This window comes from Cebidichthys violaceus, unplaced genomic scaffold (assembly GCF_023349555.1).
Source record: "Cebidichthys violaceus isolate CVI_PGR_0920_01 unplaced genomic scaffold, fCebVio1.0.p SCAF_27, whole genome shotgun sequence".
Lineage (NCBI taxonomy): Eukaryota > Metazoa > Chordata > Actinopteri > Perciformes > Stichaeidae > Cebidichthys > Cebidichthys violaceus.
The window spans coordinates 1,650,161-1,662,069 of record NW_027176450.1 but is presented as its reverse complement, the minus strand read 5'-3'; the positions used below and the strand labels follow the sequence as shown (position 1 = coordinate 1,662,069).

General features: G+C 42.9%; 1 protein-coding gene across 2 annotated transcripts in view; it reads right to left on the bottom strand.

The window, feature by feature from the left end:
- Window positions 1-290: 290 nt before the first annotated feature.
- sptbn4a (spectrin, beta, non-erythrocytic 4a) overlaps window positions 291-11,909 on the bottom strand; it is a 30,159-nt gene continuing 18,540 nt past the window's right edge. For both annotated transcript variants that reach the window (XM_068721384.1, XM_068721385.1), the window contains 12 exons: window positions 10,848-11,093; window positions 10,579-10,713; window positions 10,104-10,345; window positions 9,153-9,291; window positions 8,942-9,026; window positions 8,452-8,663; window positions 6,655-8,078; window positions 6,439-6,499; window positions 6,077-6,345; window positions 4,535-4,705; window positions 4,284-4,326; window positions 291-1,554 (listed from right to left, as the gene is read on the bottom strand). In XM_068721384.1, coding sequence (XP_068577485.1) covers window positions 1,255-1,554; window positions 4,284-4,326; window positions 4,535-4,705; window positions 6,077-6,345; window positions 6,439-6,499; window positions 6,655-8,078; window positions 8,452-8,663; window positions 8,942-9,026; window positions 9,153-9,291; window positions 10,104-10,345; window positions 10,579-10,713; window positions 10,848-11,093 — 3,327 coding nt within the window. In that variant the 3' untranslated portion in view covers window positions 291-1,254. The remainder of the gene's footprint in view (window positions 1,555-4,283; window positions 4,327-4,534; window positions 4,706-6,076; window positions 6,346-6,438; window positions 6,500-6,654; window positions 8,079-8,451; window positions 8,664-8,941; window positions 9,027-9,152; window positions 9,292-10,103; window positions 10,346-10,578; window positions 10,714-10,847; window positions 11,094-11,909) is intronic.

Genomic DNA, 11,909 nt, shown 5'->3' with positions numbered 1-11,909 from the left:
ACATTCTGTGGGAAATGAATTGCAGTAATACAGTACAAACAGCAGAGAGGCCATTTGGCTTCTTAATTCATGTTACAGATCAAGGAGTAGTCTCTTATCTGGTATACCCCTGTCCAAAAAAAACCGAACCATCCCTTTCTTCTCATGCGCACTGTGGTTTAGAAGACAACCCGACTTTGTCAAACTTACCTCTGGATTTTCAGAAGTGGACCGTGATAGTAAAATACAATTTGCCCCCCCACTCACATTCAATTATTGCAATTCCAATACTGCCCAACCTATTTCACGAACATAAAAATAAAGGCAAGTTCAACAGGTGCACTAGTAGACTTTTTTCATGCAATGTTCTGATTTTTTGTCATGTATACAAAGGCATTGTTTCACATTAGGCTTAGTATTACTTTGAGCATTGCCACTTTGAACACACCTTGGATTAGAATTTGATGGAAAGTTCTTTTTTTTTTACATGGATTGTCGTGGACAAACAATAATAATAATGACAATTGTAAAGAAAAAAAAGAGACTGTAGAACTGTGTATTCATTGACACCAATGAAGTCAGGTGGGTAACACCAGCATTCCATTATATTAACATGATTCAAAGCTAGGCATGTGACTGGATTAAATGTCAGTATGATTAGTATACAGATGTGTCAAGTGTCTAGGTGCACAACTGCCTGGAGTAAGCTCACGTGGATGTGACAAATCATAGAGTTCACATTTGCGATTGTTCCTAGTTTCCTCTTCCCCCTTTTATCTCTTTGACAAAGAGAAGAAATAAAAAAAGTATATTGCTTCAAAAAACCTTTTTCTTTTTTTTTGACATTGTGAAACATTTCATTCACCGCTTCTCGGGGTTGTCTAGCTAGACAGAGCGTTATATTATCAGTCAAAGATACATACAGAAAGATGCTGTGAATCCAAGAGATTAAACGATCAACAATGGGACGTGACAGTGACTAATTCCTGGAACCACTTGTTGGAGTCTGTCTGTCTGTCTGTCTGGGCCGACCTGCTATCTACCAGCAGGTGGCCCAATGCAAGCACTGATGTATTGCCTGGGTGAAGGGAAGGGGCTGAGAGATTAGTCTGTCACAGTAACAATAGTCAGTCCAAGGACCATGGCCTCGGTGTGTTCCGGCTCTGTGACTGAGGATCTGCAAACCTAGCTGCACATGCTCTCCATCCGTCCCTCCCACCCACCGCCTCCTACGCCTTTTGTCAGTGAGTAATGTTAAAAACACAAAGGGGCTCCTCATTTGCTCTTCCCAGACGTGCTGGAGCCCCCCGCCCCGCCCTCCATTTTGTCGGCAATTTCTGATGTGTCTAACTTCTCGGAGCCGTCCCCTTTCTCTGACCTCTCCTTCTCGGACCGCTCCTCCCCTTCGGCCAGCTCGGACCTCTCTGACCTGGCGTCCGCATCTCCCTCTGACTTCTCCTTCCTCTCCGAGTTGTCAGGGTCCATGGATGAGGTGCTCGGCTTGTCCCACTTGCCCATGGACTCGTGTTCAGCTATAGAGGTGGTGATATTTGAAGTCCAGGCCTTCAGGTCCTCCTACGAAGCAAATGACACATGTCTTATATAAGGAGTCTCTCTCTTTTTGCATGTTTTTCATATTGTGTTTTGGGATTTACATAATTTCATCGTTTTAGATCAGAATTTGAACCTGCAACAGAGAGGAGAAAACATATCAAAGTGTGGCTCTATTCATGGACGAGGCTCGTGCTTGTGACAGCACAAGATGTCAACATCAATGGCATCCGCATGGCTGAGCGGTAACGCTTTTTTGTGCTCTGAACACCAGAAGCCAAGTGTTTCTATTATATTGAAAAGGAATTTGCAGGAGTCTATTCAGTTGATATCTCCAAAACTAGTTTTATAGTAAATTGTGCATTAATATCCAACTAAAATCCCATTCAGTTATCCCTAGTAAGTATTGATCTATTTTATGAAATTATATTGGTAATAGTTTTCTATTAGGAAAAAAAGGTCTTTGGGGAAATATCAGAAACATAAGTCTCAGCCGATTGGAGGGTCGTGTCCCTGTCTGTATTTGATTGAAAGCAGCTGGCATGCTACCAGACAGCTGCTGTTACACCCTAGAGAAGGAGATACAAGTAAACTGACTTGTGCTGTAGCATACATGCCGTGACCAAACAGTGTTGTTAGTGGCATTGAAGAGACCAAACCACACCAGCATGTAACCGGCCACAAGTGACATTTGCAGGTAAGTGTACATGCTGTTTAATGTGCTGCAACTTAGCAGCTAATTAGCTACCTAACCTGCAAACTGACGTTAGCAGTGCACTTTTTCCAAGTGAAGTTAATTAGCTAGTCTGCAAACTGACGTTAGCAGTGCACCTTTCCAGGTGTGTGGTGGCTCCTTCAACAAGCTATGGTGCAGGACACTACATGTGTTCATGTGTTTTAACTCAATTCTATTAAATTTATTTTGTATAGCCCAAAATAAATTTGCCTCAGATTGTTTTACAATCTGTACTGATGCGACATCCTCTGTCCCGGGACCCTCACATCGGAACAGGAAAAACTCCCCAAAACAACCTTTAACGGGGCGAAAAGAAGAAGACACCTTAGGAAGAGCAACAGAGGATCGATCCCTCTATCAGGATGGACAGAAGTGTGATAGATGTCATGTGTACAGAATGAACAACATAACATAGTTACAACACATTAAATGCATATCACAGAAATTATTCATTTAATGAGAGTAGTAAGCATAATAAGTACGACTACTAGTTGGAGACTTAGACAGGAAAGCTAATGTGGGCTGTATTTCAGGGTCTGTGTCTTTTGTGTTGTGTCTGCTTGCTTTTCTTAGAACGCTGACATTAGCCCACTGCTTCATGTAAGATTTGTTTGGCGATTTCAAAATGACGTCTCCATCTTTGTAGTTGGAATAATCAGAATTATTTTGATAATGCAAAACTAAAATCATGAAAACAAAAATTTTTGAATTTTTTGTCAAAGGAGAAAGCGGGGGAAAAAGCGATTTAATTTCAGCTGGACATGATGAATAAAAGTCTTTCGTAAGTCTCCACATAAGTACAGTAAGGAAGAGGCCACAAATTCCATAGGGATTGCATTGAGATAATTCCCTGAAGAATACAAAAATAAATATTCCTCTGCAGTTGTACTGACAGTATACTGTATATTCTGCTCATATCCTGTTATTTGAATAACCCATAGAGGACTACAAAAGGAAGGAAATTAAAAATAGACAAACTGATGCAATATCTGACATTTATTTGCATACGGCAATGATCAAAACATATGAAGACTGAGCACAATGTTTTCAGTTTTACATTTTTTTTATTTTAGTCCATTTTGCTGGTTTTTACTCTTCATAAGATAAGGCTGATGATATCTATATATTTTTTTTGTCTTCCACAAATCTCATGAAAAGACCAAAACTACAGAAAGAGCGCAGAAAGTTTTCTAACATGTAGGGCACCCTTGAGAGCACTGCATCACGTTTTCTGCATTTTAGTGCTAAAAAGTGCAACAATGAGGCTGGCTGGTCGAGCAAAACCCCACATGGCCAAAGCTGGTCGTAGCAAGCTGTTGTCAGATGCTAACGAGTCCCTGCTGGCAAACATTAGAGACGGTGGGCTGAATGCGCTCAGGGATCATCAATAAATTTGACTTGGTCATTGGAAACCGTCAAGAAAGAGAGTATCCACTGCTTTGCAGCCGCCAATGATCACCCAGGGCGAGACTGTCACGGACCTCAAACACTCGGCCAATCACTATGTTGGCCAGCTAGCTAACCTTGAGGCTACTGAAGTTGGCTCCCTCTCTAAAAAAATATGAAGACCTGGAAGGGCGCTCAAGATGGAACATTGTGCAGGTGGTGGGCTTGCCTTAAGAGCACGGAGGGTCCCCAACCCACTGAGATCTTGTCCCAGTTCCCTCTGGGAGTCTGAGTTTGGACTAATCTTCCCAGCTATGTCAAACTATGTCAAGCTATGTGAAACCCATATTTTCGATGATCCGACATTGACAGACTTTATTCAAAATAATTATTAAAAATGTAGTCATCCCTGATGCTGTTTGGACCTGCTATGGGTCTGTTTAGCCTGGCCTAATGGAGTATTGTATCTAGCTATGATAACTACATAGTCTATTCAGTGACATCTCTTATTTGCACTCAGAGGTGTCTTTCATGGACTTCTTATGTAACACATAGACGGTCTGAAGTAAGTAGTGGATTATGTCCTAATGTCTGCTTTTGGTAAACATGACTCAAATATAAATGTTCTTACCTCATCTTTTGCATGGAATGCCAAGTTGATTCCATCGTTCATTCTGTTGCAGAGGAAATCAACAGGGATTGTCAGTTTCTCATGCACAGCAATTCCTTTTACATTTCTAATGAATAATAATATTGCACTTGTGATTTTATGTTTTTCTCTTAAATCGGATGAACTATTTCTTATTTTATTGTAAAGCAACATTACACTTGAAAATCAGTAAAATCACATTTTAAAATTTGCCACAATAGAAAAGCACTTACTGAAGAATGAAGACATTTTTCTTCTTCTTGTATCCCATTGAAGGATCAAACGTGCAGTTACTAAGTTCTACAGGGGGCTCCTCATTGTATGTTGTGGTTAGGTGCCTAGCATCCTTGTAGAAGGTCAGCTGTCCCTCCTTCAGCACACAATATACGTTCACCCAGGACTTGCTGTAAATATAAAATGACCCATTAAGACGACCATAACAGATTATGATTGAATGCATGTCACATAACATAACTTATGTCACATAAGATGGACACAACCACAACAATAATAAGGATATTCTGTCCTTAAATAAACATGCAACACAGTCACGATAAAGATACGACAATTTGATTTAAAATCTTTTTAACACTAATTTGATTTAATATATTTTTTAAACCCCACCCCCCTTAGTTACAGTTGCTATGACTGTCAAGCTTTCCGATCCTGCATGGCACATATGCAGTTGACAATAACAACGGTGGCAGATTAACCATCAAAGTTCGCAGTACTTTTAGAAGCAATGGGTGCTTGATTTCAGACAAAAGCAGGCTTCTCATTTCCAGCAGACGACTGATGATTGGCATATTAGCATAAACAAACTCTATGAAACATTGTCTCCAGCTAACTTTATAATATTTCCAGCTTGTTTAGAATAATCGTCTTTTAAAAGGGGCCTTGATCGCTACACACATGATATTGTGCTAGAAGCTGCATGTTAAAGGAAAATAGTCAGCATCCCCACCAGTTGATTGGTTCCATGTAGAGGACATGGAAATAAAGAAACGGCATTACTCTTTTGTTGCAGTATATAGAGAGTTAGTTAGTTAGTTATAATTGTAATACTAAAGGTATTACAAGTATAATAAGGAAACCAGTTTGGATGCTAAGTTTGTATACTTTTGCACATTTTCCAACAGTTTGTTATTACATTTATTTTTAAGAAAAAAGGCTTTTAGTATGATGACTAACCGATGCGTTTGGCTGACAATTTTGGAGTGTAAACTTCCCAAAATGTAATCAAATTCAGGACAAATTTGCTAGTGTTAGCCAAAACTCAGTTTCCCGAATCAATTTGCACACAGTGGAGAAATACTACACAGTGATCGTAACTAGGGTTTTTTCTAGCATGTAACCTCACAAATGACTCTAGGTACAGTAGTCCATAATGCGTCCCTTGGCCTTGGAAGTAAAGATTGGTTGCTACTGTAGGTTGTAAACTAATAAGCTGAACATGCTATCATTGGCATCTTATGTTAGAGCAGATAAATACAGTGTTTTATTCATTCCTTACACGTTTACTCTTGTGCCTTTGGAAAGGTTAAAAAAAGACACCACCCTCCAAACTCTTTATAAATGGCGAGTATCACTCTTGTTAGTGCCTATGGACACTTGATCAGCATGCAGAGAAATCCAAAGCTTGATAACAACAGGCCTGCTGTTGTGTTTAGTTGCAGTTGCTAAGCTATGATTGGACAATTGCTTGTAGGATATGGGTTTTAGCGAATGATGAATTGTAAGCTATTTTGTATGATTTTCATCAGTAGCAGTTGTACCTGTTTGGGCTTCTCTGCTGAGCTTCAAGGTCAGAAGTGGTGGCCTTTTTGCGGTAGAGGAAGCCTTCGTTTTGGGCAGTGTGTGAAGGCGGTTGAGGTGTCGTTGGGGCACCAGTAGCTGGAGCCGAGCGAGAACGTCGTGTCTCCTCAGGTTCTTTTGGACGGGGCCTCCTCCTCGGTTTGGGACGGTCTCGGGCACGAGGGCGTCCGTCAAAACGAGTCACGGGTGCCGAGAGGCTGCTTGTAGGGCGATAAGGCTCTCCTCGTGACTAAAAAGGTAGAAACAAGAGAATGAACCAAGACACAAAAACAATTGAACATACACAATACTGTTGAGATATACCGTATGTAATCTAACTCACCTGTGCTGCCTCTCTCTCCTGGACCTGCTCTACAATCTCTGCCATGGTAGATCTCTTTTCCCTGCAGTGACAACAGGCATGAGTCACCCAAACAGTGAAAAACTCATTAAATATAATTAGGATCATACAGGACAGTGCTGATTAGGCAAACAGTAATAGCAAAGTTTGTAAAGATCATTAGAATTTCACTGTCACCAGTACAACTCATTCACATACCCTGAGCGTTTGTCGGAGCCCTCCTTAACAGAGCCCTCCAGGTCACTCGAGTCCTGTCTCTGTAGCCTCTGCTTGCTGCTCCCCTCCTGTTCGCTGGACGATTGCCTCTCCAGGCGCCTTCGGTAGCGCTCCTGACGCACAATCAGTGGCAACTCGTTCAACCTGGCCTGGATCTCCTGTTCGCTGGAGGTCTGTCTACCCAGCTTGTACTCCCTCTCTCGCCTCAGATGGTCCATCTGAGGATCAGAGCGGCTGCCACGGGGATCCCTTTGGAGACGGCCGTGGAGGAGCTCCAGCCCTGACTCTGGCCCCACCATGTCTGCCATTGGGATGTCCCCAAACTGTTCCCGCTGCACTCTGCTGGCCTCTAGGAGGGGGTTTACAGCCTTGTGGATGTGGTTGATTCTGGGCTGCATGAAGTCAGCTTTCAGGTGCTGCCAAGCATACGCCATTTTAGGGTCCATGATGCCACCACTCTGCGCCAGGTAACCAGAACTGCCCAGACTTCCACTACTGTAATGATTTTGTGCCAGAAAGCCTGAGCTACCCAATCCCCCACTGCTCTGATAATTCTGTGCTAGGTATCCAGAACTCACCATATTAGGCTGTTGTGCTAAATACCCAGAACTCCCCATATTAGGCTGTTGTGCCAAATACCCAGTACTCCCCATATTAGGCTGTTGTGCCAAATACCCGGAACTCCCCATATTAGGCTGTTGTGCCAAATACCCGGAACTCCCCATACTAGGCTGTTGTGCCAAATATCCTGTACTCCCTAAATTAGGCTGATGTCCCAAGTATCCAGAACTGCCCATATTTTGTGGTTGAGCCAAATACCCAGAACTGCCCATATTCTGTTGAGGCAGAAAGCCAGGGCTTCCCATAATTCCACTGCTTGGCTGCTGAGCTAGGTTACTTGAACTTCCTAACCTGCCACTGCCTTGATGGTTTTGCGTACTACCCACACTCCCAGTTGTCAGTCCAAAGTACCCAGAACTCTCTGCACTGCCAGCAGTTCGATTGTTTATCCCAAGGTAAGTAGAAGTGTCTGCTCCACCACTCTGGGAGGTCAGCGCTGAGAAACCGGAGTCACTTCCACCCCCAACCGCCTGGTGGTTCATCCCAAGGTACGAGGAGCTCACCAACTTCCCACTGCTCTGCGGTTCCAATCCGTGGTAGCCTGATCCATTTATAACTGGCTTGTAGCTGGCTAGGGTTGAGGACAATCTCTGGCTTGCAGGGGTGGCACCAAGATCCAGACCGGTCTGTAAGGGTTTGTGTTCTATATGTGCCTGTACAGTCTGCCTCAAGAAAGATGAGGTAGCACTGGTTGAGGGAACGCTGGGAGTCAGACATGATAATGGGAACATCCTTCGGCTGGAGAGTGGGGTTGTCTTTTTCTCCTCCTCTTTTTTCTTTTCAGCCTAAAGAGAGAGTTAACTAAATAACTAATAGCACTACATAAATCCAATTAAAACCAGAAAACAAAGAACGGTTCAATAAAATGAGGGTACAACAAGTTATCAAGAATGATCTGCTTATTTCAAAACAGTCTGGGTTTTTTGGCTACTAAGCAATGTCGCATGAAAGGCAGATGGGGTGCAGGGAATGAGGATACACCACATGCAGTTAACGTCATGAGACAGATTTAGGCCCATAAACGATGCAAACTCATGGCTTGCGCCCATGCCTGCTAAGCAAACACACATCCCAAGGTCACATTTTTTTTTCCTGTAGCAGCATTAAATTGTGACTCCACCAAAAACTGATTAAACATTTATCTACAGTCAAGCTTACTGCGGAAAGCTGGCGGAGAGAGCTGAAGCGTTCTTTCCAGGTTACAGCAGCCTTGCGGAAGGCCTCGTGGCGAAGGATGAGTTGCTCAACCTCGTCTGTTTGAGCCCGGGCCCCTCCTCCCTCTGGCTCCCTGGAGGTGATCAGCGGCTCCTTGGCCTTAAGCCAAGCTTCCGCCCTTACCGTCTCCTGGGCAAACTGGAACGTTTCCTGCTCTGGTGGTGACAGAAGACCAACAACATGGTTACCATCACACCAATGCACACCCCAGTAGAAATCTGCTGTTAACATGCTTGTGTACATGATGGTGGTGTGTATGCGTTCTATCGTATTATTTCAGAGTGAGTGTGTAATGTTAGCTCAAACGAGAAGAACTATAAGATTCATACATGATTCATGATGAAAGTGGAAAAAAGAGCCCCTTTGACATTTAACATAGCGTTGTGTTAAAAGCTACCTCTGCTCTGATGTAGTCATTTAGTGAGTTACTCACTGCGCTGTAACTTCTCCTGGTGTTTGTCCCATTTTTCAACAAGATCTCTCTGCTTAGCTAGAAGACTGTCCAGCTTCTCTTGTATCTGTGGTGACAGACAGATTGCAGGCATGACCACAACAACATATTGCTACATCTTAATCAAGTAATTGTATGGGTATTCTTTTATGGCATGTGTGATAATCATTCAAATGTGATTTGTTAGCCTGACCTCCTCTGATGCAGGGTTGCCGGCAGCTATTAGGATCTTGCCCAGATCTGCACACTGCTGTATGGTTTTGCTGCGGCCGTCTACTTTGGCTTTCAGCTCCTGATGTTGTTTCATCATCACCTCTAGAGCCGTCAAATCCCTGAGGAGGGATAGATCAGATTATTCAGATTAAATAAAGCAACAAATACTATTAGGGAATCTTTATACCTGCAGAGTGTAAGATGTTATCGGTATGAATGGCATTTTCTCCCAGTGAAGTACAAGATTAGTAAATATTCAATTGTAATTGCCTAATTTTGTACAATTGCATTTTACCTGATTAGGCACAATGACCTTTGAGTTTTTTGTGGCCTCCACTGTCTCTGTTCATTTTTTCTTCCCATGCCCTTATAAATGCATAATCTATAAACTTGTTCTGTATACAAATTATTAAAAAACGAAGATGAATGAATGCAATTTAAATGTTATTAAGGATGTCTTATCATTAATAAAATACAATTAAAATGACAGGTAAGGAAGACTATGCCAACATTTTAATTATGATGGACATTATACAGAACATGCACATATGTTTTCCCATCTTTTCTTTCTCAGTCTCACAATGCACTGCTAAACGATTTCAAAGCCAAGTGGATGTGCTGTGAGCTTATTCCACAATGGCACTGGTTGGGTAAAATAACAAATACTGGCAGTGATCACGATGTAAAATGTGTAGCCTACAAATTCATCATATGGAAAATTGAACAACAGATGTCATGTGAAATTAGGTCAAGGTGGAACAGCAGCCTAATGCAACACTACACTGTAATTAAATTGTGTCTACAGGGACTGCACAAGACCACAGAGACTTTTAAAATCTGAACCACAAAATGCATCTACTAAACCTGAACCACATAATGGTATACAATGGTTTTAACCACATCTCAAGTAGGTGAACAGCAGATATCTTACCTGGGCTCATCCCATCCGATCTGGCCCATAATGCCTTCCATCCACATCAGGTTTTCACGCACCACTGAGAAGAACTGCACCTTGTCCGTTACTGAGGTGACCTGGACGCGACTGGCCTCGCAAGAGCCCAGCAGCTCCTTCCAGGCCTCCATCACCTCCATCTCTTTGACCATGATGGCCTCGGCCTTCTCACCAGCATAGATGGTCCTCAACTGGGCCGCGTTCTCCTGCAGTTGCCTCACCTGCACCAAGACGGGATGAAGGCAGTTCATCATAGTGGCTTCATCACAGTAGAATATAGTCAGATTGACGAATGGTTGTGTTTGTAGAAAATACATTAGTTAGTCCGTGGATGTGGAGTTGTGTCTTAAAAATAAGTTTGGTGAAATCTATATGCCCTCACATCGTGCCCATGAGCAGGAAGTAGGCCTACACAGGGTGCATGATGGGTTCAGAAACAAATCAAATCACTTACCTGTGCGACGAGCAGTTGAAGGGCATGCTCAAACGAGTGCATGAGTCTCTGCAGGGTGGCCGGATTGGTGATGTTGGCTTGGCACGCCCTCACCTCTGGCAGCTGCTTCATCTTCCCCGCGATCTGAGCCAAGACCTACAACACAGGACCGCGTCGTTATCACGAGCAGCTTTAAAAATAGAAGCCGCGTGTCACGGCCAGACTGTCTACCTTTCCAAATAGATCCGCGGCACACCTGGATCACAGGCGGATATTTGTTTTGACTGTACCTCTTTGCAGTCGGTGAAGAACTTGTGCAGCTGGTGCGACGCTGCCAGCATCTGCCTGCGGGTCTCCATCAGCTCCAGGAGGTCGGCCCACGACTCGTTCAGCCCGTCCTTCCACTCTGCGATTGTGGCCGCGTCCGAGTGCCCGCAGTCGATCATCTCGTTCACCATTTTGTTCACCTGCTCCATGCGCCGCTGACCAACACTGTTGGTTTCTGAGGCAAACTTGGTGAATCTCTCCTGAAGCACCTGGAACACACGTGAGGCACCCCAACACTAAAGAGACTGCACACAATAACATGAGCTAGGTCTGGGGTCAGCAACCTTTACTATCCAAAGAGCCATTTTTCCCTATTTTCCACCAAATAAATTTTGTCTGGAGCCGCAAAAGCTATTTGATATTACGGCTTATAAAGTTTTAAATATAGTTATTTTATATATACACAAATTATAGTTAGTTGTATTTATGAAAATAGACAAAAAATAAAATTCTTGACATTCTATTGCTATTTTACCTGTTATAACAATATCAAACTCTTATGAAGAGGAGAGTTTGCTGCAGCAGTTGAGAAATCGCTCTTTTTCGCTCATCTCCAGCGTGATACTTTTCAACAAATGCGGTGCGTTTGTTCTGGAAGTGTCTTTCTACATTACATTTTTTGCACATATCAAGCATACAGGTAAGCCGGCATCATTTGCAGTGAAAGCAAATGAATACGTCCACGCAGAATTAAACAATCTATTTTCCTCGATGACTTTTCTTTTTTTTTATTTATCCATTGATAGTTTACCGAGGGTGAGGGTCTGCAAATCATGACTGGCCACATGCAGGGAAAGGCGCTTGACAGCGATGTAATAGGATGTCACATTTTAGTTGACAAAATATTAAAACATTTTTTATTTTCAGTGACAAAGTAGACTAGACACCCACGTTCACTACTTGATTGGTTCTTAGCGGTCACGACGTGTTCTTCCCTGATTCGTCACGCCCCTATCACGTGACCCTTACCCGGAAATTCACAAACAACAGCCTTGGTTATCTATTGACCACCAGGTTAATTTAAC